The sequence below is a fragment of the Cyrtonyx montezumae genome, unplaced genomic scaffold, assembly GCF_038088225.1.
Source record: "Cyrtonyx montezumae isolate F1298 unplaced genomic scaffold, pur_monq_1.0 scaffold_16, whole genome shotgun sequence".
Taxonomy (NCBI): Eukaryota; Metazoa; Chordata; class Aves; order Galliformes; family Odontophoridae; genus Cyrtonyx; species Cyrtonyx montezumae.
The window spans coordinates 14,602,132-14,624,062 of NW_027071892.1; the positions used below are offsets into that span (position 1 = coordinate 14,602,132).

General features: G+C 48.8%; 2 protein-coding genes across 2 annotated transcripts; one reads left to right on the forward strand and one right to left on the reverse strand.

The window, feature by feature from the left end:
* Window positions 1-4,728: 4,728 nt before the first annotated feature.
* On the reverse strand, window positions 4,729-7,688 carry LITAF (lipopolysaccharide induced TNF factor). Its single transcript, XM_065733075.1, has 4 exons — window positions 7,551-7,688; window positions 6,681-6,863; window positions 6,154-6,313; window positions 4,729-5,814 (listed from the first exon to the last, which is right to left on the reverse strand). The coding sequence occupies exons 2-4, from the start codon at window positions 6,856-6,858 to the stop codon at window positions 5,706-5,708; spliced, it is 447 nt and encodes a 148-aa protein (XP_065589147.1). The 5' UTR covers window positions 6,859-6,863; window positions 7,551-7,688; the 3' UTR covers window positions 4,729-5,705.
* Window positions 7,689-20,309: 12,621 nt separating this feature from the next.
* On the forward strand, window positions 20,310-21,735 carry SNN (stannin). Its single transcript, XM_065732973.1, has one exon. The coding sequence runs from the start codon at window positions 20,437-20,439 to the stop codon at window positions 20,698-20,700; it is 264 nt and encodes an 87-aa protein (XP_065589045.1). The 5' UTR covers window positions 20,310-20,436; the 3' UTR covers window positions 20,701-21,735.
* Window positions 21,736-21,931: the final 196 nt, after the last annotated feature.

The following is a 21,931-nucleotide window of genomic DNA, read 5'->3' on the forward strand; positions in this document are numbered from 1 at the left end:
ACAAAACAAAACAAACTCTGAGCTGTTATCTTGCATGAGTTGCAAGTGAGGGGCAGGCAGTAGCAAACTGTCACGGTTTGCTCTTGAGAAAGTCCAGGCTTGAGCAAGAGGGTTTGATGCGTGAGAGCAGTTCTGCAGTGGACACGGTACTCCAGATGGCCCTCCCGAGGCCAGAGAGGGACAATCACCTCCCTGTCCCTGCTGGCCACCCCTCTTCCAATGGAGCCCAGGACACCATTGGCAGGAGCACACTGCTGGCTCGTGGTCACTTCTTCATCCACCAGGACCACAGGTTCCTCTCTGCAGGGCTGCTCTCACAATCCCACTCTGAGGATCTGAGATCTGAGGATCAATCCCTGATGATTCATCAAAAGCATGTATTAAAAACACTCTTTGGGGCTAATGGGAAAAGAATTTCCATTTGGAACAAGAGAGCTAGCTCGCAGGGAGCAGCCCATCCCTTCAACCAAAGTCCCAAATCTGAGATGGCTGAAATTTAGATAAGAAACACACACAAAGACTAAAGTACAGTCCTGATAGCAGCCAGGCCTTTACAACGCAGCAGAGACAGGCACTCCATGCTTCACTGAACTGATAGGGACTTAACTCTGCTTGGGAGAGCTTCACTGCCTATCTCCTGCTCTACGTGCTCGTTGTTCCAGGTCAGGGTGCTTGTCACTCCCCTCCCCTGGAACCCTGTGGTTTACCCTTGACTCACAACACCATCAATGAGCACCCATGCCACGGAGGCACCGTCAGAACTCAGTTATGTAGGCACACTGAGAGCTTCTGAAGGAAGCTGCTCAGGTCAAGGTTTGTTTCCTGCAACATCTAAACCCACAGATCCCCCCTGGCTTACCACGAGCTGCTGTTTACCTTAAGCCAGATTCACAAGCAGAAGTCACACGTAATAATCCCAACCCTGGCACCAAGCTGGTGCCATCACATCTGCACCTTTTGCTCAGTTCAAAAGGTTTTCACGTTTTAACTAAAGAGAAAGCAATTTCTTTAGTCAGTGATCTATGCAAAGCATAAAGGAGAAGATGAGAGACAGCACATCCAGCCCAGAGTCAATAAAATACTCCATGGTTTGACAGATCACAGACATAAGCACACCCAAAATAATTGGGTACTTGCTCAAATCCAAATGCTTTCTTGGAATTAGGCTATTTTATTGATTTCATCCCTTTCTCAAACATCACAAGTTCTTACAGAAACCTTTATCTGTTTAAAAACTAGATTTTCCTTCAGAGCACTTTTGTTCTCTCATTTTAAAGATCCAACTTCCTCTTTAAGATCCATTTTTAGACTTTCCATCCCCAGTAATGCAGGCAGTCCGAGCCTCCCTACAAGGACACAGCTCAAGGGCAGGGAGTGACCATGACAGGCACGAGAACTGCACCGGGACACAGCCTGCACCCAAGGGCCCTGAAATAAACCAGGGGGCAACCAGATGGCAGAAGTGCCAGACCTATCCCCACAAGGCTGCAGAACACTAGATTTTGGGATCACACCTCGCAGCTGGTGAGGACCTGATCCACTACACAGCACATATGCCCCATCACATACGCCCCATCACATACGCCCCACCACGGGCAAGAGGAGAAAAGCGTTTCCTGGAAGGCTGCGTAGGCAACACTGAGCAAATCCAAGCAGTCTGGTGAGCTTTCTGAAAAGGTGCAGTAGTGTTTGGTAGTTTGGTAAGAGCCGTGATTCAAAGCCTCCGAACAAACACCTAGCTATGTACATTAGCATTTCAATTGCTCTTTCTAAACTAACAAGACCTTGATGGAAAAATAAAGCATTTACAATGGTTGGTGTGCACAGGAGGAGGGTTCTCTTTAACGATTTGCAAACAAGCTTTCTCAAAAGATCCACGACCAGAACAAAAGTTCTCATTTGCCAACACTGGGCAGTGAAGTCTGAGCAGCATCAAGAGAAATAGTGCGTGCAGGGGGGCCCTGGGGGCTCTTCAACTCAGCACCACAGTTCTCCATCAGCTGCCCAGCCCTGCTCCCCAGCACAGCAGCGCTGCCCCAGGGCCCGGGCCCCACCTGCACGTTGTTAGAACTATTTGGCATCGCAGCAGACTCTGCTTCTTCCGATCCTTATCAATGGGTCATAGAGCAGCTGCAGCACCCGGACAAGGCTGCAGCCCAGACCCCCAGCACAGCCCTGCCCAGGCCCACAGCACTGTGCCACGGGACACCCACCCCACTGACATCCCACCAGAGAAATTACCCGAAGTTAGCCCTGGGGCTATCACACCGTCTGGAAAAGCAAGAGATGGAAACTACTTTCTGTTGGTGGTGTTCTCCAGTGCTTTTATGAAGTCCCCGCTGTCATGCTCAGATTACTGGCTCACACCACACGTTTAAATCCTACAGCACTGTCCACCTCGCACCCTGTTAACACTACAACACCCTGGAGCTCACAGGCTATGCTTTTGGCTTCTCTTCTCAAAATACAAGTACCAAGGAGCCCCACAAAGCAAGCCAACCTGCCACAAAGGGCCTTTCAAAACGCCTCCTGCCCACACCAGGCTCATTCTGGACCCGGGCACAGCCCCTCTCAGCCCCTCCAACCCACAGACACCTGCTCACACAGAGCAGATTTTCAGATTCTCAAACCAAAAAAGCAGCAGCATTTCCTCTGAAATCAGCGGGTTTCACTATGTACGGTCTGATAACTTGAGAAACAAATCACTTGTGAAACAAGCACAGAAATAAATGCTGCAACATCTGGCACATCGTACAGGAGGGTACTCAGCTCACAAAGCCACGCTAAAAGTCCCCCTGAAGATAATCATTTGTATGACACTGCGGGGCTTAATAGAGGAAATGGGGACACAGTGGTGAATTTGCTATGAAATATAACCCTGGAGCTGTGCATCAGAGTACCTGACACCACAGAGCTTGCACTTCAATGGTTTATTCCTAGAACAGCAAGTGCTCCGTTACCTTCATAACCAAGCAACAGAGCACAATTGACTTATCTGAGCACACAAAGCAACTTCTTTGTAAAAAAAAACAAAAACAAAAAAACCCCGATGGATAAAACAAACAAAAAAACAACACAGACCACCCTTGTGGTTAAATGGTCAGAAATGCTTTTAAAAATAGTGCAATAAATAGCAGCCCTTTGAAACCACTGTTTCTTCCTCCATAACACCCTCCAGAAGGGCTTTCAACTGATGTTTGTTTTAATCGTTTGTGGTGCTAGTTTTTTTTAACCTCCCTTTGCATGGGCAAGGCATTTCCTTCTGGCTCATGCATCATTAAAAATAACTACATTTGAATGCTCAGGATCTCTTGATTAAAACCTGAACACCACCGCCCAAGTGGAACACAGAGCAGCGTCATCCTGGAAAGCTCAGGGCCAGGGAAAGCTTCACCCAAACTTGTCATTGGAGCTGGAGTTTTTCGGGCAGGCTCTGCTCCTTCCTTACACACGTGTGGAAATGCTGCGTGTACCTCAGGTCAGCATGGTGCTGCTGGACCTAACAGCAGAGGAAAAGCTGTTCACAACTCACATTGCTTATTAAATTACATTTTATTTTTCCCATAAAAATTCCCTACAACAAAGATGTACATGTGTCAGCCTCACCTCCCTGTATTTCTGCATTGCTGAAAGAAAACACGTAAGGAGACAGTGCACAAATATTTTGCTTAACAATTCATCCAGACAAAAAAATAAGGTGTCTGCGTTCTTCTGGAGACAGAGTAAAGACCAGAATCTCCTGGTGTAGCACCTTCTTCCCTGCTCTTTCTCCAGGCTCCCTCCTGCCCCTGAGCACACACCACTCCAAGCACTCACCTGGGCAGAAGATGCACTGCTGGCCTGAGCACAGATCCATTTACGTTGGAGAAGACCTTCAAGATCACCAGGATCAGTTCTCTGCCCTCTGTGCCTGGGTTGGAGAGGCCATGCAGTGCCAGAGAGCAGCAGCACAGTGCCATGGGGAGTAAGAGGTGGTCACAGCACTGCAGTCACCACAGCAGCACGGCTCCTGCCCTCCACTGCCACGAAGGGAGCAGGCACAGCCACAACAGTTACCCCCGGGGCATCAGTACATCACACTGCAATAGTCACTCCTCGCTTTCTTGCTTGTTCGTACTGTGCAAGCATCCTGTGCGTGCAGTAGGAAGGTACTATTCAGGGACAGCTTTTAGTAAGATCAAACACGTTTCCATAGGCAGTGCATCTCCATCCATTAGAGCAATTGAAAGAGATGCAGCTGACTATGACCACAAAACCAAAGGACAAGCTGCTTTTTATTTCTTTGGTCAGGGTTCTCTTAAATCATGGTACGACCACAACAGAATTTCCATGCAGCGCTCTGTAGGGGAGCATCATTACTTCCTGTCTTACTCTGGTAAGAAACTGACAAAAAGTGCTTTTTTTTTTAATCCCAGGGAAAAAATGGCTTTACAGTAATGCACAATTTGCATACATGAGAATCAGTGATCAGAGAATGCAATGAAGCATCACCCAGATCCTTAAAGAGCACCAGAAACACTACTGTGGTGGCACAGCAGAAGGAAACGTGACAAGCTGCACACACCCTGAACAGAAAAGAAAGAGCAATGTATTGTACGTAACAATGTACAAACGTATTTGTGGCCCACAGAACTCAGATTTCAAACATGAAGTGCTGAAAGACTTCTGAAAAGTAACCAAATATTTGTAGGAGGCACATCAGGAAAAAAACCAATAAACACGTTCTTAAATTTATGTTTATTTTTATCTGTTACAGAGATGAGCACAGTGTGAGCATCACAGCCTGCCTGACACCTGCCTGCCTGTTCCACACTGCATCTCCCAAAGAAACTGACAGGTTACTTGGACCAAGTCTGCCATTAAAGAGTCTTCAACCTTCAGAGTGTCACTCCTATTTTGTGTGTTCACCACCACATACAGCTTAGGATTCTGAGAACAGAAGTTGCCTTTCATTTGGAAAATGAGACTAATAAATCAATCAGCAGTTAAAAAGAAAAAAAAAAACAAAGAAATCTATTAAAAATTTCTGAGCAAGCAACTTTACTGCAAAGGAAAGATACAAGTAGGCTGGAAACTGACAAGGAAATTCAAGTACTACACCAATCATCAACAGTGCCCAATAACCTGAGTCGTCCATTTGGTCACGCAGCTTCCAAGAAGAAAGAAGCCTTTAGGTTTGATGGTCTTTCACAGAAAGTTTTGAAGTTAATTTTAGTGCACATATAAAGGCACCCAACTGATGACATTGGGGACCAGCTTCAGCCAGAGGGGCACCTACATCAGAGGCAAGCGACTGCCTGCCAGGCTGTGAACTCTGAGGTTGCAATAGCATCAACATCAGGCATGAGATTATACAGCCCTCTCCAGACATTTGCCTCATGGTCTGTGCCTAGGCAAGCAAATACAGTGTGTGACACAGCTGAGATAAGATAACTGGACCAACATCACCAGTCTGTTTTGCATAAGGCAGAAAGGGGCAGACGTTTCCTGCTATTAGCTGGTGCTGGACTGAGCAGTCTATCGAGCCCCAGAAAGACCTAAGTCAGAACCCTTTATTCTTAGGAAATTCTTATCCAAGCAATCTTGCAACATACATCAATTTTTATAGGTTCCCAGTAAGAGGGCAGAAACAATCATGAAGCCTCCATTAAGATTCAGTAAGTGCTTAGGGAGGTGCTAATCAACAATTAGTGTTTACACACCGCCTATAAACGCTTATAAGAACCAACATGAGCATTGCAATTTGGACAGAAGTGATCCACATCTTTCAGAGCATCGACAAAAAAGGGAATTAAGCAACAGCCAGCTACGCACCTGCAAGGAAAGAGAACACCATGCTGTTTTACCACACGTTGCATACGTATACAAGAAGGTTAAATCTCATTTCTGTCAAGGATGAAAAACACTTCCTAAAAACTCCCCACAAAAGCCATCCACAAAACTGGTGCCACGAAGCTTTAGGAGAAGCACCTACAGAGCTCATCACTGGTGTTATCCACCTGCTGCAAGGCCCTGCAGGACTTCCACCATCAAGGGTCAGAATGAGAGAACGAGGGAGCAACAAAGCTGAGACCACAAGACCTTTACACTCCTTAGAGCTCTGAAAGGTCACGTAAGAGAACAAAAGCGAAGTGCAAATGTGAGTGGACCTACCCCAGCAGGAAGAGGCCACCACACGACAGCCAGGTCAGTGCTCCAGACTCATAGGAGAGACGTGTGACCATCACCTGCTTACAGGAGGGGCAGCTCATCTGAACCGGGCGGTCATAGAACACTGCTACAGGTTGCTGCACATACACTGTCTGAATTGTGACTGAACAAAGAAACATGCTGTTTATTCAATGGGTAAATAAGGAAGAAAAGATCATCAGCTTCCTCTGACCTACAGCCAGCTGCTATTCTGAAATACCTGCAGCTCAGAGCAGTGAAATACACAGTGACAAAGAAATCACCGTGAGGTTTCCTAACGCAGAACACGCCGTCTAAGAACAGGACTGTAGTAAAACTGCAGAAAGGCAAATCTTGTAACCGATATCGCTGTGCTCTGAAGGTATCTTGAGACTCGGTTGATCTTGTTTCCTGGTTAACACCCATCAACCTCAATCCTTAAAGTCCTGCACAGCACCTGTGACCCCAACCTGAGCCCTCTTTAACATAGAGCAGTCAAGTGTCAGGCTTACCAGGGTTACTTGTTGGCATAGGCTGTCCTCTGTACTGGGGAGGATTCGTTCCCTTCCCATCGGGTCTGAGGCCAAGTTCTGGGACAGGATAGGGATGAGGATAGTTCACATTGATTCCTACTGTCTCCTCATATGAAGGAGGAGCGGATGGAGGAGGAAGGCCAGTAGGAGCAGACATTATATCTACAGCATAACAGAAAAAAGGTTTTTGTTGCTTACCCATGTCTAAATCAATGTTAAATGAAACTTTCTTATTACAGAATATACACGTGCTAACCACTGCCTTCTCCCAGTGGGCATTAACCTAAAGGTTAGACATGAAAACAGCACTCAGAGGGACATTCCAGAAACTTATGTTCAGCATTTCAGATCAGGCAGGACTCGCAGCCTGAGTCAGTAATGTGTTACACTCCCCTGTGCAACCTCAGAAAGACACTAGCAGAATTTCCAAGGCAGCTTATTCCCTTAATCATGACATGTTTCAGACACTCTTATCTAAAATGTCATCGATACAGAATTGTCTGGGAAGAGAAACTGATGGATAACACCTGAATGCAAAAAAGACAAAAAGTTCACATCACAAACCAACATTGGATTGTATAAAAAGACTGAGTCTAAGGGATCCACATTGGATGGATGTGACTTGAACTTCTAACGGGTTAACAAACTGTACCCAGCTGCTTATGAAAGGACATATGCCATATGAGGAGTAGCTGAGGACAGATCTGGAACAGCTTAAAGCTGTGTTGGGGGAACTCAGACAACCAGGAGCTGAACTCAGCCATCTTCATGGGTTCTTTACAACTCAGTATATTTTGTGATTGTATGGAATGGCAGTAATTCACCAATTAAAAGTGAATCTGAACTTACATGACCAGAATGAACAGGCACAGAAGAGCTGGCAGAGGCAGAAACAGCCCACAAGTTTTGTCTTCCTAAAGCCCACTCCCAAATGCTGCTTCCAAAAGGGAAGAGTGGTGGCAAGCTCTGACTGTAAGAAAAAACAAGGATAAGATGAAACAAGGAAGTAAATGACGCCACGTTAGCCTGCTGCTTTGCTTACGTGGATCTCACAGATAAATCACAATATGCAAACACTGAATGACCTGTGCACTCCCTAACTGCAGGACTGGGTCTTTTACGTGGATACACAAGAATTTGCACGTACATCTGGGAGTTTCAGATCCAAATACCACTCAGCATAGAGAAGAACTGAGCAGTTCTTGCTTCTGCTCCCTGACTCTCACAACTCTTCTACTTCGAGCCTTTAGAAACGCATAGAAATGCATTTAGGAACGCAGTTTCTGCATAATTTTGCATTTTGGAAAATCAGAACTCAGTTATTCAGACGCTTCTCCCCAAGGTTAATCATGAACTAAGAGCCCATGCAGCAACGTGAGAACAGTCTGCATTTGCTCCCTAGTTAGAAATGCCACAAAGCCAAGGAAACCCTCTGAGGAACCCGTTGACCAAGGGTCTGTTACAAAGCCTTCTGTCACATGCCCCAGGGTTTGTACCTGATGGAAATCCACCAAGGTAAACCCCTGGCACTGGAACCAGAGCACACTCCGGGGCAGCTCTGTGCTGCAGACAGATCCAGCTGCTCTATCTCATCAGAAAAGATATCTTCCTGATCACATTACGTGATTTAAAGCAACAACCCACAAAACATTTTATATCTGAGTTATATATTTTAATATAAAAATGTATATTTATGTAGCAACCCCTACTCGAATCAAATAGCTGCACAGCTCTTTAGTCAAACAGCACACATCCCCACCACACACACAGGTTTTGGAGAAATCAGGTAGCTCCTGCAGAGAGCCAATTCAAATGTCAAATTGTAAAACACGGGGTGGAAGACTTCATTTATCAATGTGAACACAGACGGTGCAGGGAAAATGAGAAAAAAATCATATTTGTGTCACGTCCAGAAACTGCACAGACATTACCCAACACGTCCCAGACAGCATCACGCTGCCCTGCAATAACCCACACTGCTCCATGTGCCAGGAAAGACACATTCACACGCCAACTTACACCTTTGTCTTTTTAAAGGGAGGGCAACGGATACAAGATCTCCTTCCTCCCAAGGGAAGGAATCACTGTAAGAACATTTCGGGACAATCATATCCCGAATACAGAGAGGAGGGCAGAGCTGCAGCCGCATCCCGCCTCCTCCTGACCCCGGCCACAGCGTGGCTCCCCCAGCTCCTCCTGGCTCACATCCTTCACTGCCCGAACCCCGGTAACAAGATAGGATACGTATTTAGGACAAATTTCTCCAAAAGGATGCATCCCCCACATCATGAGAATTATTGATATTGCACAGATCCGTTTAAGATCACATCGTTCACAGCTCTAGCTTTAATGACTTCCTCACTGAGGAAGGATCCTGCCCCGAACTGGGTGGAGGAGGCACCAACGCACCCCACGCGGAGCCCGGCGCAGCCCCACGCGGAGCTGAAACGCACTTCCACATCAGTACCTGCTCGCCTGGGTTTTTACCCGCGGTCCTCCCGCGGAGCTCCGCGAAGCCTGGAAAAGTCACTCTTTCGCTAACACGTGAATTTCAGACCATTACAGAGCGCTCCCAGTTTCACACGGGACGCCGCGCGATCCCCATCTGTAGTAAGCACTAAAACCCAGCCCGCGTTTCACAGCCGCCCCGTTCCGCCCCCGGCGATGCGCGCAGCCCCCAGCAGCGCCCGCCTCCCTTTCCCCCTTTGTTTTCTAAAGGAAAGAAGTCGGGACTCCGCAGCGCAGATAATTACCGAGTGCTGCAGCAAAGGCTGTAGGAATTAAACCAAGAATCGGTCTCTCTAAAATGGATCAGAGCGGCAGCTCATTAATAAAGCACACAAAACCAGGGCGAAGGGAAGAGCTACGGGGATTAGGAGAGAAGCTCCCGCAGTCACTGCGGCGGACGCAGCCTCAGCCGCGCGGGGCTCCGCTGCCGCCCCTCCCGCCCTCGGCCGCAGCTCCGCGGGGGCTCTGTGCTCCCGTTATCGCAGCAGAGCGGACGCGAGCCCTGCTCTCCCTGCAGCCCGGCCCGGGACGCGAGGAGGAGGGGATAACCCGAACCTCCCGTGCTGCTTTATCACTCCGCGTCCGTGGGAGTTTTCGGGCGAGGAACGCTGTTCCTGCGATGCGGCGCTTCGGGAGGAGATCCTCCCGGGAGCATCAACCTCAGGACCCCCCGAAAAGGGGAACAAAGCCGCCCCCCACCCCGAGCCGGCCCGGGACGAAGCTCCGGGCAGAGCCCTCAGCCCTTACCGCCCCGCAGCGGATCCGTGCCAGCCCCGCTCGCCCGAGCCGCCGTCCCGCAGCGTTTGTCCCGACCCCGTCCCCTCCCCGCGTGCCGAAGCGAATCACGCAGACGCCGGGACGCTCCGGGACCGCCACCGCCGGCCGTCACCGCGGGTGGAGCCGCTACGGAGCGGGGCGAGGGAGGAAAGGAAGGGAGAGGAGAAGGGGCGAAGTTGCCGTGCTCGGGGCGCGGCACACAACCGCGCTGCACGACGAAGAGCCCGACACGCGTGAACCGAAACCGCGATCTTCAGCTTTGCCGTCGTCAGCAGTGCCGGACCGCGAGGGGAGAAGGGGCCGCCCCCGCTCCAAGATGCGTTGCACCTGTGCCCCAGGTGCGGTTATTTCAGCCAACGCTGCGTGCGACAAAACAAAATGATCACAGCAGCCTTCCAAGGGCTTCAGCCCGGGCTCTCACGGGCAATTCGTTGGATTCAGCCCCTGAGAACTTACAGCACGTTGCTCCTTTCTCCATCCAACCGAACAGCCCACAAATAAGTACCGAGATTAGGCAGAAAATGATCACGGGGCAGATCACTGCGCAGGATTCAGTGAGCACCGCTTCCCCGCCGTAGTGGAAGCGCAGCAGTTGGAGATTTGTTATTGAGAGCTTTAATCTGCTTTGGACTGGGAGGAGCCTCCAACCCCAGGGCTGAGCAGGGACTTTGTTCAGCTTTTTGGCTGAAAGCATCTAAAATCCATTAAAGTCCTATTTTTTGTGTGTAAATCCTTTCTTGGACCTCACCCCAAGAAGTACAAAGCTTCAGTTCAAGCTGTCCCAAAGCCGGGACTCAGGTTTCCTAGGACAAAAGGTGCTCTTAGTCCGAGTGACAAGAAGTGAACTCTGCAGACAGAGCAATCAACAGAATTGCCTGCGGGAATGTGTTCACAGGGTTTGCATCAGACGCCAGAGTGTGACAGAGTGAATATCCCGGGAGGGAGAGGACGGAGGGGGAGGAGAGGGAAGGAAATGTGTGATGGGTTTGAACCTGAAAGTAAATGTGACTTAGAGATGAATGACTTTCCATCACTGTTAAGAAATCACATGATGATGTTTATCATATGATCACATCATGAAGAGGAATGTGTAATTTCAGCCTCGGTGCCCCGGATTTGATAGAACTGGAGTAACTGTGCTCTTTGTAACCACATTCCCTTGGCCAGGTGGATGTGAGCGGCTGAGAATCCCCAGCAGAGAGAAGCTGGGACTGAATGCACCTCCAGGGAAAAGGGAGGCTTATATATAAGAAGTATGTAGCTTCTTAAAAGTATTTAAAGAGAGAAAGAGAGGAAAGGCCACGTGGCAACTTCAGAAATGCAAGTAGGTTCAGATGCAGTACCCCACAAGAGCTCCGTGGGTCGGCTCTCAGGCAGAGCCAGGCAGCACTGTGCTCACTATTTGGCTCTCACTGCTTTTCTCCACCCCACAGCATCACACGACATCACGAAACAATAACACACAGAATACTGCACGTGCTTTGCCATCATGTTAACTGCAGGTATCTTCTTGCAGGACGCCAGTAGATGTCAGTTTTATCTCAAAAATGAATGCCTCTGCATAGGTGCTAGGTTTATTAGCTTCTGCTTCAGTGAGTTTCCACCATGGTAACTAAACGAAGGGGAGAAGTCAGTGTACGTTCAATGTGCAGAGTAAGTTACCAAGTCTTAATGTCACCTTATTTTTCTTCTGCCTGGAAATGAAAGGGTTGTGTACATACAACATGGTTTTGTGGTCATTTTGCATATACTGATTTGTCAGGGCAATGCAATTGAGCATTCAATACAAGAAAAATACAGTCAGTCATTTTGTAATTGCCACTGTCAGTCAATATCCCATGCCACACAACAGCTAGCATTTAAGCCACTCGTATATTTGCTTTTCAGAATATCAGTATTGTAAAAGAGAAGCAGGTAAGCTTGATAAGAAAATGAAATCAAAGCAGCAGTGCCATCTAGAAGTGTGATGCTGAGCACAGGAAATCTTTAGGAAGATTTATGTTCAAAGCAATGAATAAACCAAACCAGAACTCCAAAATGGTCCTTCCCACATCACACACTGCTCTGAGCGTGGGCTGCTGGAAGGGCCCAGGTCCCAGAGTGTGAACTTCCAGGTGGGATCAGTGCCGATGAAAGGCAAAATATGCACACTTGGAACACCAGATGGTGCTCAGTCAAAATCTAGCTTCAGCCCAGGGGAAGGTTGACTGCCTGGCAATGCAGATTGAATTTTAATTAAACTGATCAAGGTTAGCACTGATTTTGCTAATTGTAAATCATCCCTATTTAAGTCATATCTCATTTAGCTCCTCTGTGAGCTAAGTTCTTTTTGATGTTACTTAATGTTCAGTGCTGCTGTAAATCCTCCTGTTTTGCTAAGCTTTCACATCGTTGTTTAAGTCCAAATGATCTCTGTTGATCTTTTCCTTTTTTCTTCCAGGAAACTCAGAGCTTTGGAGGCTGTCAGGGAGCCAGGTACCCTGACTGCTCACTGCTTTCAGGTGTTTATTTGGACATTAATAACTTAAGTTATCCCCAGATAAATTCTGTGCATGGCTCAGGGAGAAGAGAAAAAGAGAACAGAGAGTGACAAATACACCCTCGGTTTCAAAAACTGTTCTGTGAAGAGAAATACCCCATGACTGACAGTGTCACAACTGCACCAACATCAGATGGCAGGGAAAACAAAGCAAAAGCCCCCTCATATGGCAGATAAGAGAAGTGGTGCCTACCAGTCAGCTCTCAGACATCTTATCTTGCAGAAATCTTAATTCTCAATTCCTATTTTCTTCCAGTGCCTTTTACACTTCCCCTGCTGCTGGAAACCAATGGGGTGAAAAGGGAGAACTTCCTAAAGAATTATGAGCATTGAACATCTCTTTATCCCAACCCTCTCCTACTCCCACAGCACGTGGTCAGGGACTGCTGCCTTCCTGGGGAGGGCCCTTAGCTGAGAGTATCTCAGCAGTGCCCAGCACCAAGCACTGCCATCCTCTTCTCTGCTGAGCACACACCCTCCTCGTTGTACATGTGGGCTGCAAGGCCACACTGCAGAGAGGAGCCCGTCTGCTCCATCCTGGCCATGCAGCAATAAATGTTTGTAACCTTGTGAAAAACTGCAGATAAAGCCAGATGCACCAGCAGCTTGGGGTGGAAAGAAACCCTAAACATCTCTTATCTGTAGTACACTCCCTCAACCGTATAAAATGCAGCCCTGGGAAGAAGAGTTGAGGAATAACACCTCTGCAAATCACAAATGAATGAGGACTCCTTTCCCTGCTACTATGCATAGACTCTTCAGTGAGGTGGAGGAGGCACGGATGTCCTGCGGCACTGCAGAGAGCGGAGGCGACCGTTCCTATGGCTACACCCACCCAGGGAGGCCCTACAACAAGAGACACCCATCACTGTGGATGAGCTGCCATCTTCCTCCTGCCCTAACATTCTGTAAGCACTGGGAGTGTAACTCCTGCTGGAAATCTGCACTGAGCAGTTCAGCTGCTAATCAGGTCTTCGCTTTTAACATAATTGTTTCCATTTCATGTTAATTACATTGGCAATTTGCTGCTGACAGCTCCCAGTTTCTGTTACCAAGGGCACTCTGGACATGGGGAAACTGCACATTCCATTCTTGATCTGATCCTGCTTTGTGCTCCCTGCTTCAATGGACTGCTTAAATAATTACTCTTAAATCGCTCTGTGCCCGATCAGCTGCAGTTCTGTATCACAGACTGCACTGCCATTGGATGCCCTCCGAACAGCCGTGCAAAGCCAAGGACCCTATTTACTGCCACAACATTTATGGGAAGCAAACCTTGCAGCAGTCTGCACAGCCATTCAAATCCCTCCAGTACCACCACAGGATTCCCAATTGAGCACTGGTGACTGAGTGTGGAGATTGCAACTGGGAAATGGGAGAAACAGCTTGGAGCTATTTCAAGACTACAGAAATCTTGATTGTATACAAATCCATAAAAAAACCCACAATTATTCTGTGCAAAAAGTCACTGCACTGGGGAGCATTTCTCAAAATCTGATTTTGTGTCTGCAAACCCACACCAAAGTGCCTTAGCTGTTCACGTAATGGAACTGACATCATGTTTAGTTTGCCTTTTGTGTCCGGAAAAGTTCATAAATGAAGATTCAACAGACTGGGCAACTCTTCTGTGGCCATCAGAAATTGCCAAGTGGTTTAAAGGGCTTCATTATCCTCGGCCATGCCATAAATAGCAAATAACAGAAGGAGACTTTGTCCCATTACACACTGACTGGAAAACAGAGCAGGGCTGACACTATTGTCTGTGGGAAGGAAACAACACAGAAGTTTATCAAAGACATCTTTCAAACTTTGTGTTAAAAGACTCCAGAGTTTGTAGCATGACAAAACAGAGCAAACACAGTGACCCCCCTGATGCCAAACCTCTGCATCCTGCACAGAGCGGTGCCAGGGGAGCTCTGGGCACCTCCTGCAGACCAAACTCTTTTTCACTGAGTTCTATGAGGCAGAAAATGGAAATGCTTTGGGCTGGCAGGGATATTTTGAGCAGTGGATGAGGAGAGGGAGAGGAATAAAAATAGCTTTATTAACATAGCCCTTGAAAGGCTGAAGTGACACACCACAGGCTTCAGGTTCTTCTAAATGAAAAAAAATGAATCTTTCACTCCTCTGCACCTACATTTTAAAATGGTTTGGGGTTCTGTTGTTTGCCTGTTTATTTTCATCAAGTATTTTAAGGTCTGCTTGGCAGCACACGTTTCTCAGCAAAGCTAAGGCTTTCACACCTGCAGAGCCCAAATGGCACTGGTGTGGGGTCCCCAGGGAAAGGACATCTCCTCCCACACCCCGGGGACCATGCTTGCAGCAGAGCTCACACGGTTCCCCTCCTCTCCCCTGCTCCCCTCTGCCCCCTGCAAGTTTAAATGCAGCAATGAGTGCCTTCAGTCACCGGTTGATGAACATCATCTCAGATCCTTCCCCTTGTTAAGATTGATGTTATTTATAGTTCTGATCTGACCTGAATGATCGAGAGTTATGCTTTGCAAATCATTTGTCAGCTGTAGTAAATCAAAACAGAGGGTCCTTCTTCCAAATGTAGAATAACAAATATTCATCTGCTCCCTAAAAAGGCAGATGAATCATTTTTAAGTGAAAGTAGTAGCATCATTTGCAACTGCAAAACTGAGGTTTCGTTTGGAGCTGATCCAGGCAAAATTAATCTTTAAAACGGATGGATAATATTCCAGCAGAGGTCCATCTGAGCACCAGGAACCATGTGCTTCCAGTCCTGGCAGTGACAGAACTGTAGCTGGAATCCAAGGTCCTCCATCAGAGCAGCTCCACTTGGAGTTAAATGTGGCATGGACAGCAAAGGAAAGAGAAAAGGCAGCAAACCTTTGAGAAAAGGTTTCTTCAAAAAGGTGAAGTAATTGTTGGATCACCTGAAAGGCATCATCAGACACTAGAACGTTTAACATGTTGTGTTTTGTATTATTAGCTTGGCTTTGATATTGTATGCATTTCCAAAGGCCAGTGAATCGCTGCAGAGTGGTTGAAGTAAATCCACAAAGCTCCACGTAACACAGTATCTGTATTAGCAGAGCTACTGTAGTTTGACCTACTGTCTGTGCAGGGTAGGTGGAACACAACCAAAAAGCACATTAAAACACAGCTCAATAAAAATTGGATTCCAAGTCCAGCCCAGTCCCATTATCCACCAAACGGACCCACAAAACAGAAACTTAATTGGCTTAAAAACAAATAGAAGGAGAAAATTTAATAAATACAAATCCATTCCACTTAGGACTGAACTAGTGCCTTCACAATTATTTGAAAGTGTGTTTTTCTCCCTCTAGTCATATCTTTTTTCATTCCTGCAGGCATGACTGTAATGACAAAGGGCTGATCAATATAACGTATTTACTGAGAGCTGATGCTCATCAGGAAGAAGCGTGTTTTGGGGCTCAGAATAACTTAGATCACGCACAGCTTGCGTCACACACTCATGCAGTGTATCCTTAGGGTGCCTATGAAGGCAGCACTTCAGTGGGAAGACATTCTTGACACTCAGAGGAACACCAGGAGCCACCACAGCAGCGCATTTTCCTTTGGGCACTGCACACTGCCAACTGCTGCGTAGCTGCCACACTGCACGCAGCACAGCCCTGGGGCGGCACTCAGGAGCACACGCGGACCTACAGGAGTGTTCAAACCGCACACTGCTGCATCAAGTCTCCTTCTGGCAGGTGTGAACAAAGCTCACGCAGGCCCTCCTTTCAGGAAATGTCTAAGAAGAGGCTCATGTGATTGGATAAACGCGCGAGCTCATATCCAGCCAAGCGAAGAGAAGTGACCTACTTCCACTTCTATTTCAGGGCCTGAAGGACTGTACCGTCCCAGCTGCGCTGTGAGCTCAGTGCCAGCACAGCCCTGCTTCTCCTGGGCAACCTGAACGTTTCCAGAGGTCACGGCTTCGAGCCCAGAATCAAACGTCATCGCCCCGATTTTGTCACGGCTCGGAACGCGTCCCCGCCTCCATCCCCACCTCTCTGCCCAGCACAGCGCGTCACGTACACGTGGGGTCGGGGAGGAAATCCTCGCTGTCCCGGACTGCTTTACAGCTGGATTTAACACGTGCTGAAAGCGGCGCAGTTCCGTGGAGCGGTGCGGGACGGTGCGGGCAGAGCCCCGAAGAAAGCTCGGAGCCTTCAGCGTGCAAATGGAACAAGGAGAAAAGTGCATCCGCGGCGCGGGGATGCTTCCTTAATGCAGGCAACTTTCTTGTGCTTCCCGTATATTCTATCACCGCTGATAACAATTCCCGGGGGAGTGGGGGGGGGGGGGGGGGGGGCGAGGGCGGTGCCCCCGAGAGAACGGCCCCGCCCCCCCGGCCCCGCCCCGGCCCCCCCCCCCGCGTTCCTCCGCCGCCGGTTCCGGAGCGCCGGGCGCGGATTGGCCGCCGCTCGGCCCCGCCCGCCCCGGTGTCACACGGCGGGGGGAGGCGGCCTGGCAGGGAGCGGCGCGGGCCGGGGCCGCGCAGGACGGTGAGCGCCGGGGCGGTGCGGGCGGATCGCGGCGGGGCCGTGCCCCGCTCCTCCTGGGCGCTGCTGAGCGCTCTCTGTGTCCGTGCGCGCTCCGCGGAGCGGTTGCGGGCCGCCCTGCCCCGCCGGGACCGGGACCGCGACCGCGGCGTCGGGACGGCCGCGGAAGGGGCAGCGCTGCGCGCCGTGGGCGCTGCGGTCGGAGCGGGAGGGCCGCGGGCCCGGACGGAGCCGTTAAAAACGCGGCCGTGCGCGTTGAGCGCTGCCTCGGCTGCGTGCGTAGCGAGGTTTGGTCGCGGTGTCGGTGCTGCTGTGTCAGTGAGCGATGCGGGCTCCGGCCCCGCTCGGCGGCCGTGTGCTGCGGACCCCCGCGTGGGATCCCCCGCTCCTCCGCCCCGTGCTGCTGCGCGTGGGGACCCGCGGCACCGCTCTGCCCCTCTCCGTCTCTGCGCAGCGGTCGTTGCTGCGCGGAGCTCTCGGTTGAACGCCTCTCGCTGTTCGGCTGCTGGACGGATGTCCGCAGTGTTAGCTGCTGGAAGGCCTTATTAGCCCCCTCCCCTGCTCGTTTGTTCCTCGTCACGAGTGGAATAAGGGCTGTGGGGCAGCGGAAGGTTTCCTCCAAACAGCCGTTCGCTTCTGAAATGGCCCCGGGCCCGGGCTCGGTGCACCCGGAGCTGACTGAGGGCGGTCCCGCGGCTCCGCTGGAAGCAGTGACCGTGGGTGGCAGTGGGCAAACCAGCAGTACACACTGCTTCTGTAGTCCCAAGCCAAAGTCACTTCGATAGCATCATCTCTTTTCCCTACCTTGTTCAACTTGTACTTTTCTTTGCGGTATTTCACCTGAAGTATCTTAAATAAATAAGTAAGAAACCACTTCTGCACCTCAAACTTACTGCTTGAGGGCTTTGGGTGAGCTGTGCAGGATCTTCTGAAGCCTCTTCCTATGGCTTTGGCTTTTAACGTAGCAGTGTTTCTTTTCAGAAACACACCCGCTGGCACGATGGCATCTCAGCAGCAGCAGAATGCCTGCCGTCATGAGAAGGGTGCTTTAGAAACCCCTGGCAGCCTTAGCAGTGCCCCAGCAGCCTTCTGTGACCGAACCTGGCTTTGTTTGTCCTTTACCTACAGCTTCTGAATGGGTTAATAACGCTTCCCAGATGAAGTTGGGAGCAGAAGATGGCACTGGGCAGGAAAAAGCCATTATTTCTGCAGCAATGGCTTAGTGCTGCTGCTTTCACTGCTTGATTGCCAAGCGTGCTGTAAGAACCAAGGCAGACTGCTTGCAATTCCCACTGGTTAATCTGACTTATCTTACTAATGAGTAAATGTACTTAGATATGTCTTACAGTAAGTATGGTGGGAAGAGAGACAGCTCCAGCAGCACCACCAAGTACGTACAGGCGTTGCTAGAAATTCTTTTGAAGACTGGGGATTTATAACTTCTAATCATGGTAAAAGTGACAGATGAAGTCAGTGCTGCTCTTGGTATGCTTAGGGCTTGTCAACTTGGGTAGGCTTACAAGAGGAGGTGAGTTGGAAAGCTAGTAATGATCTCCTGTGGGATCAGTGTAAGGGCATCTACAGAACACAGCATTCCTCAGATGAGAAATGGACTCTGGAGACAGTGCAGATTTCAGTCAGTTGCTGGAGAAGAGCGAGGCTGGGGTTCTGCATCCACAACACAACCCAGAAACAGAAGGCTTTGCTTGAAACAAAGCAACCAGCTGATAAAATGCCCCCACTGCCAGCCTGCTCGGCCCCTTCCCCAGGAGCTGGCTGCTCGTGCTGTTGTAGAGCAGTGCAGGGGTTTGACAGCTGAGCAGGACGGATGCTGGCACCCATCTCCTCCAGCACACAGGATATGCATACAGAAAGAATGACTAATTCTACACCTGTTGAAGTGATCTGAGGAAAATGACCTTCAATTTTATCTGTCTGTCGCTTTCCTAGAAGGTGAATGTCCATGCAGTCATTTCCCAAAGGCACGTAGGCTGGTCTTCCTCTGTGACTCCTGCACTAACTATAGTGTGCTGCAGAAGTAGCAGGGATTTCCTGGGTAGAAGCTACAGTGAGCTGCGTGATGCAACCTGATTTTCTGGCAGTGTTAATGGGAGATCAGACTCCTGATCTCTGCACAGGGAAACTTGCTGGGTAATGCATCCAGAGGAAGCTGTGCCCTTCTCTACCCTGGGGCTGAAACATTTCAGAAGATCCAAGTCTTCTGATGAAACTTTAAAAAGCAGGCAACCCGAAAAGCACAGGTTTGTAGATTTGGCTAAAGAAAGAGTTTAAGAGGGGTCTGGCAGTGGTTTGGAGTTTGAGTTGCTTATAGGGTTGGTGTTATGCATCCTGTAGGCCCTCGTTTTCCACCTCCTGACACTTCTACCTTGCCACATCAAAGCAGAAGTCATGCACAGGAGAACCTCAAAGACAAGTCCTGCAAGCTTGTTCTTCCTTCAGCTGTTAACAGCTGTGTTGTCTTAAAGGAGCTCTTCTGGTTAGTGGGTGAAAATGAACTCCACAAGAGCCACCCCGAGCCGTTCATCCCGTGTTGAATAGGCAGAGTTCATAATATTGCAAAACAGAGATGACAAAAATCAGACACCTGTCTGGCCCTGGAGGGCACACAGCTCTGCTGCTGATGGTACGTGGTACAGCTGCTTTTGTTCTGTTTGGAACCAGTACTGCATTAGGAAGATAGTGTGTATTAAATCTACCCGTGCTAGATTTCTGCCCGTCAGATGTATGGCACCTGTAAGGTTGCTGGGAATGCTGAAGGTGGCTGACTGCTGCCTTGGCATGGACTTACCAGCCCCACTACGACTTAGTGCTTGTAATAAAGAGTCTTAAATCTCTCCACACCAAACTGTGGAGCTTCCATTACTGCAGGAAAAAACAACTTTGCTATGCAAATCTAGGTATGGTCTTGATGTGATTGTCAGCTTGCTCAGCTGTGCCTATGACCTCAGCGTTTGTAAAAGCTTGCTCAACTTGGGTTACAATTAAAACTTGTTAATGGACCGTCCTGCCTCAGAACAACCTCATCCCAAGGTACTCGTGTATCTTGTCTCAACCTCTCAGTGAAAGTTGTTACTCCTGACCAGGCTGAGCTTGTCCTGGTGAAAGCAGGTCAGGAACTGAAATAAGCGTAGCTTTGCTTTGCTTTACTTTGGTATAGAAACTTCTATATTCAAAGGCAGTTTGTGAAGAAATACCTTAAAATGAGTAAGGGCACACTGAGCACTTGGAGCTTCTCGTGCAGGAGGTTTGTGTGGATCACAAACTGAATACAGCAAAACAGCACAGCTTCATTAAATGTCTGTTTTTTCCACTGCAGGAGTCTGAAAATACATTGAAGCCTGGTAGTGCAGACAGAAGTCTTTAAGAAGCTGGACAGTGTGAAATACTAACCATGTCTATTATGGATCACAGCCCCACCACGGGAGTGGTGACCGTCATCGTGATCTTGATTGCTATCGCAGCTCTTGGTGCCCTGATCCTGGGCTGCTGGTGTTACCTGCGGCTGCAGAGGATCAGCCAGTCTGAAGATGAGGAAAGCATCGTGGGCGAAGGAGAAACCAAAGAGCCCTTTCTTCTGGTGCAGTACTCTGCTAAAGGACCTTGCGTAGAGAGGAAAGCTAAGCTAACTCCAAATGGCACAGAAGTACATAGCTAACTTGGGGCTGCACGTGGACTATGGTTACGACGTGTGTAACCAGCAGAAGAATCTCCATACTGTGAAGAACTTGGCCACATGCACACTACTCATCAGAAAACACCGTGAAGGCACTTCAGGCACTGTCTGCAGCTGCACACGCTGAGAAGCTGCTCGTGGTGTCCGCTGTAGATCCTATTTCCTCCACGGCAGGAGCTGACCCACCTGGCATGAAGTCCATTGCTGGCAATGGATGCAACGGATACCTTGGTGCAAAGAGACTGAGGCTTTTTTTTTTTGTTACTTGAATGTTCAGCTGAGCCTGTTTTGGTGGAACCACTACTGTAATGTGAACTACTTTACAACTGTGAACTGTAAATAGGCTGCCAGAAGTTTTTGGCTTTGCATTCACAGCACCTGAGAAGAGCACGATGCATCCGAACATAATGCACCTGAGCCACAGCTGCAGGTGGGAATCCTGAACTTCAAACCCAGATGTGTGGCTGAAGCTTGCTTCTGCTGCTGACTTCTGAGTGCACAGCTGAAGGTTCAGAACCTCCCCTGGTTACTGACTGGTGTAGAATACTTTCTTTAAAAAGGTGTAACCCTACAGTAAAATGTTGAAGGAAAAAAAACAGGAGCTTCAAGAAAGGAAATAGCTTCCTTTAGTTGCAGCTAGGTCTAGGTCCAGCTTTTGTCTGTTATCTGACTTTGCTAACCATATACAACTGCAAGGAAACTGCCAGTTTGATGGATTCTGACCTGGGAACTGATGATGGTTGCTGAACCCTCGGGGTGGGCCAGGAGGTTTCCAGAGCATGAAGTGGCAGTAGAGCAGGCTTTTTCTCTTCTGTGTATCTGCATGCTGAAACTGCAGAAGTTTTTACTTATTAAAACTAGCATAGATGCAACTAATGATTTTTTCCTAGGACCTCCATGTAATTAGCTGCTTGGGTATATGTAATCAAGATGTTAATAGTCTGTTGTAAAAAGGCACTTCAGATTAAGACAGTCAGCTGTAGAATTCAGTTCACGTATCCTGTAAATGCCTCTTGGTTTAACACATTGTGTTCCAACCTCTTCTATGAGAGATGATGTTGACAGGGGGGAAGATCTCTAGTTTGTCTGCAGTCTTCAAGCTAGCAACTGGAATTAGTTCCAAGGAAGGAGATCCCTTTTATTTCCTGCTCTATACTATAGTTCAGTTACTGAAACCATAACAAGGTGTTGTCAGACAGGGGTTGCAGACCTC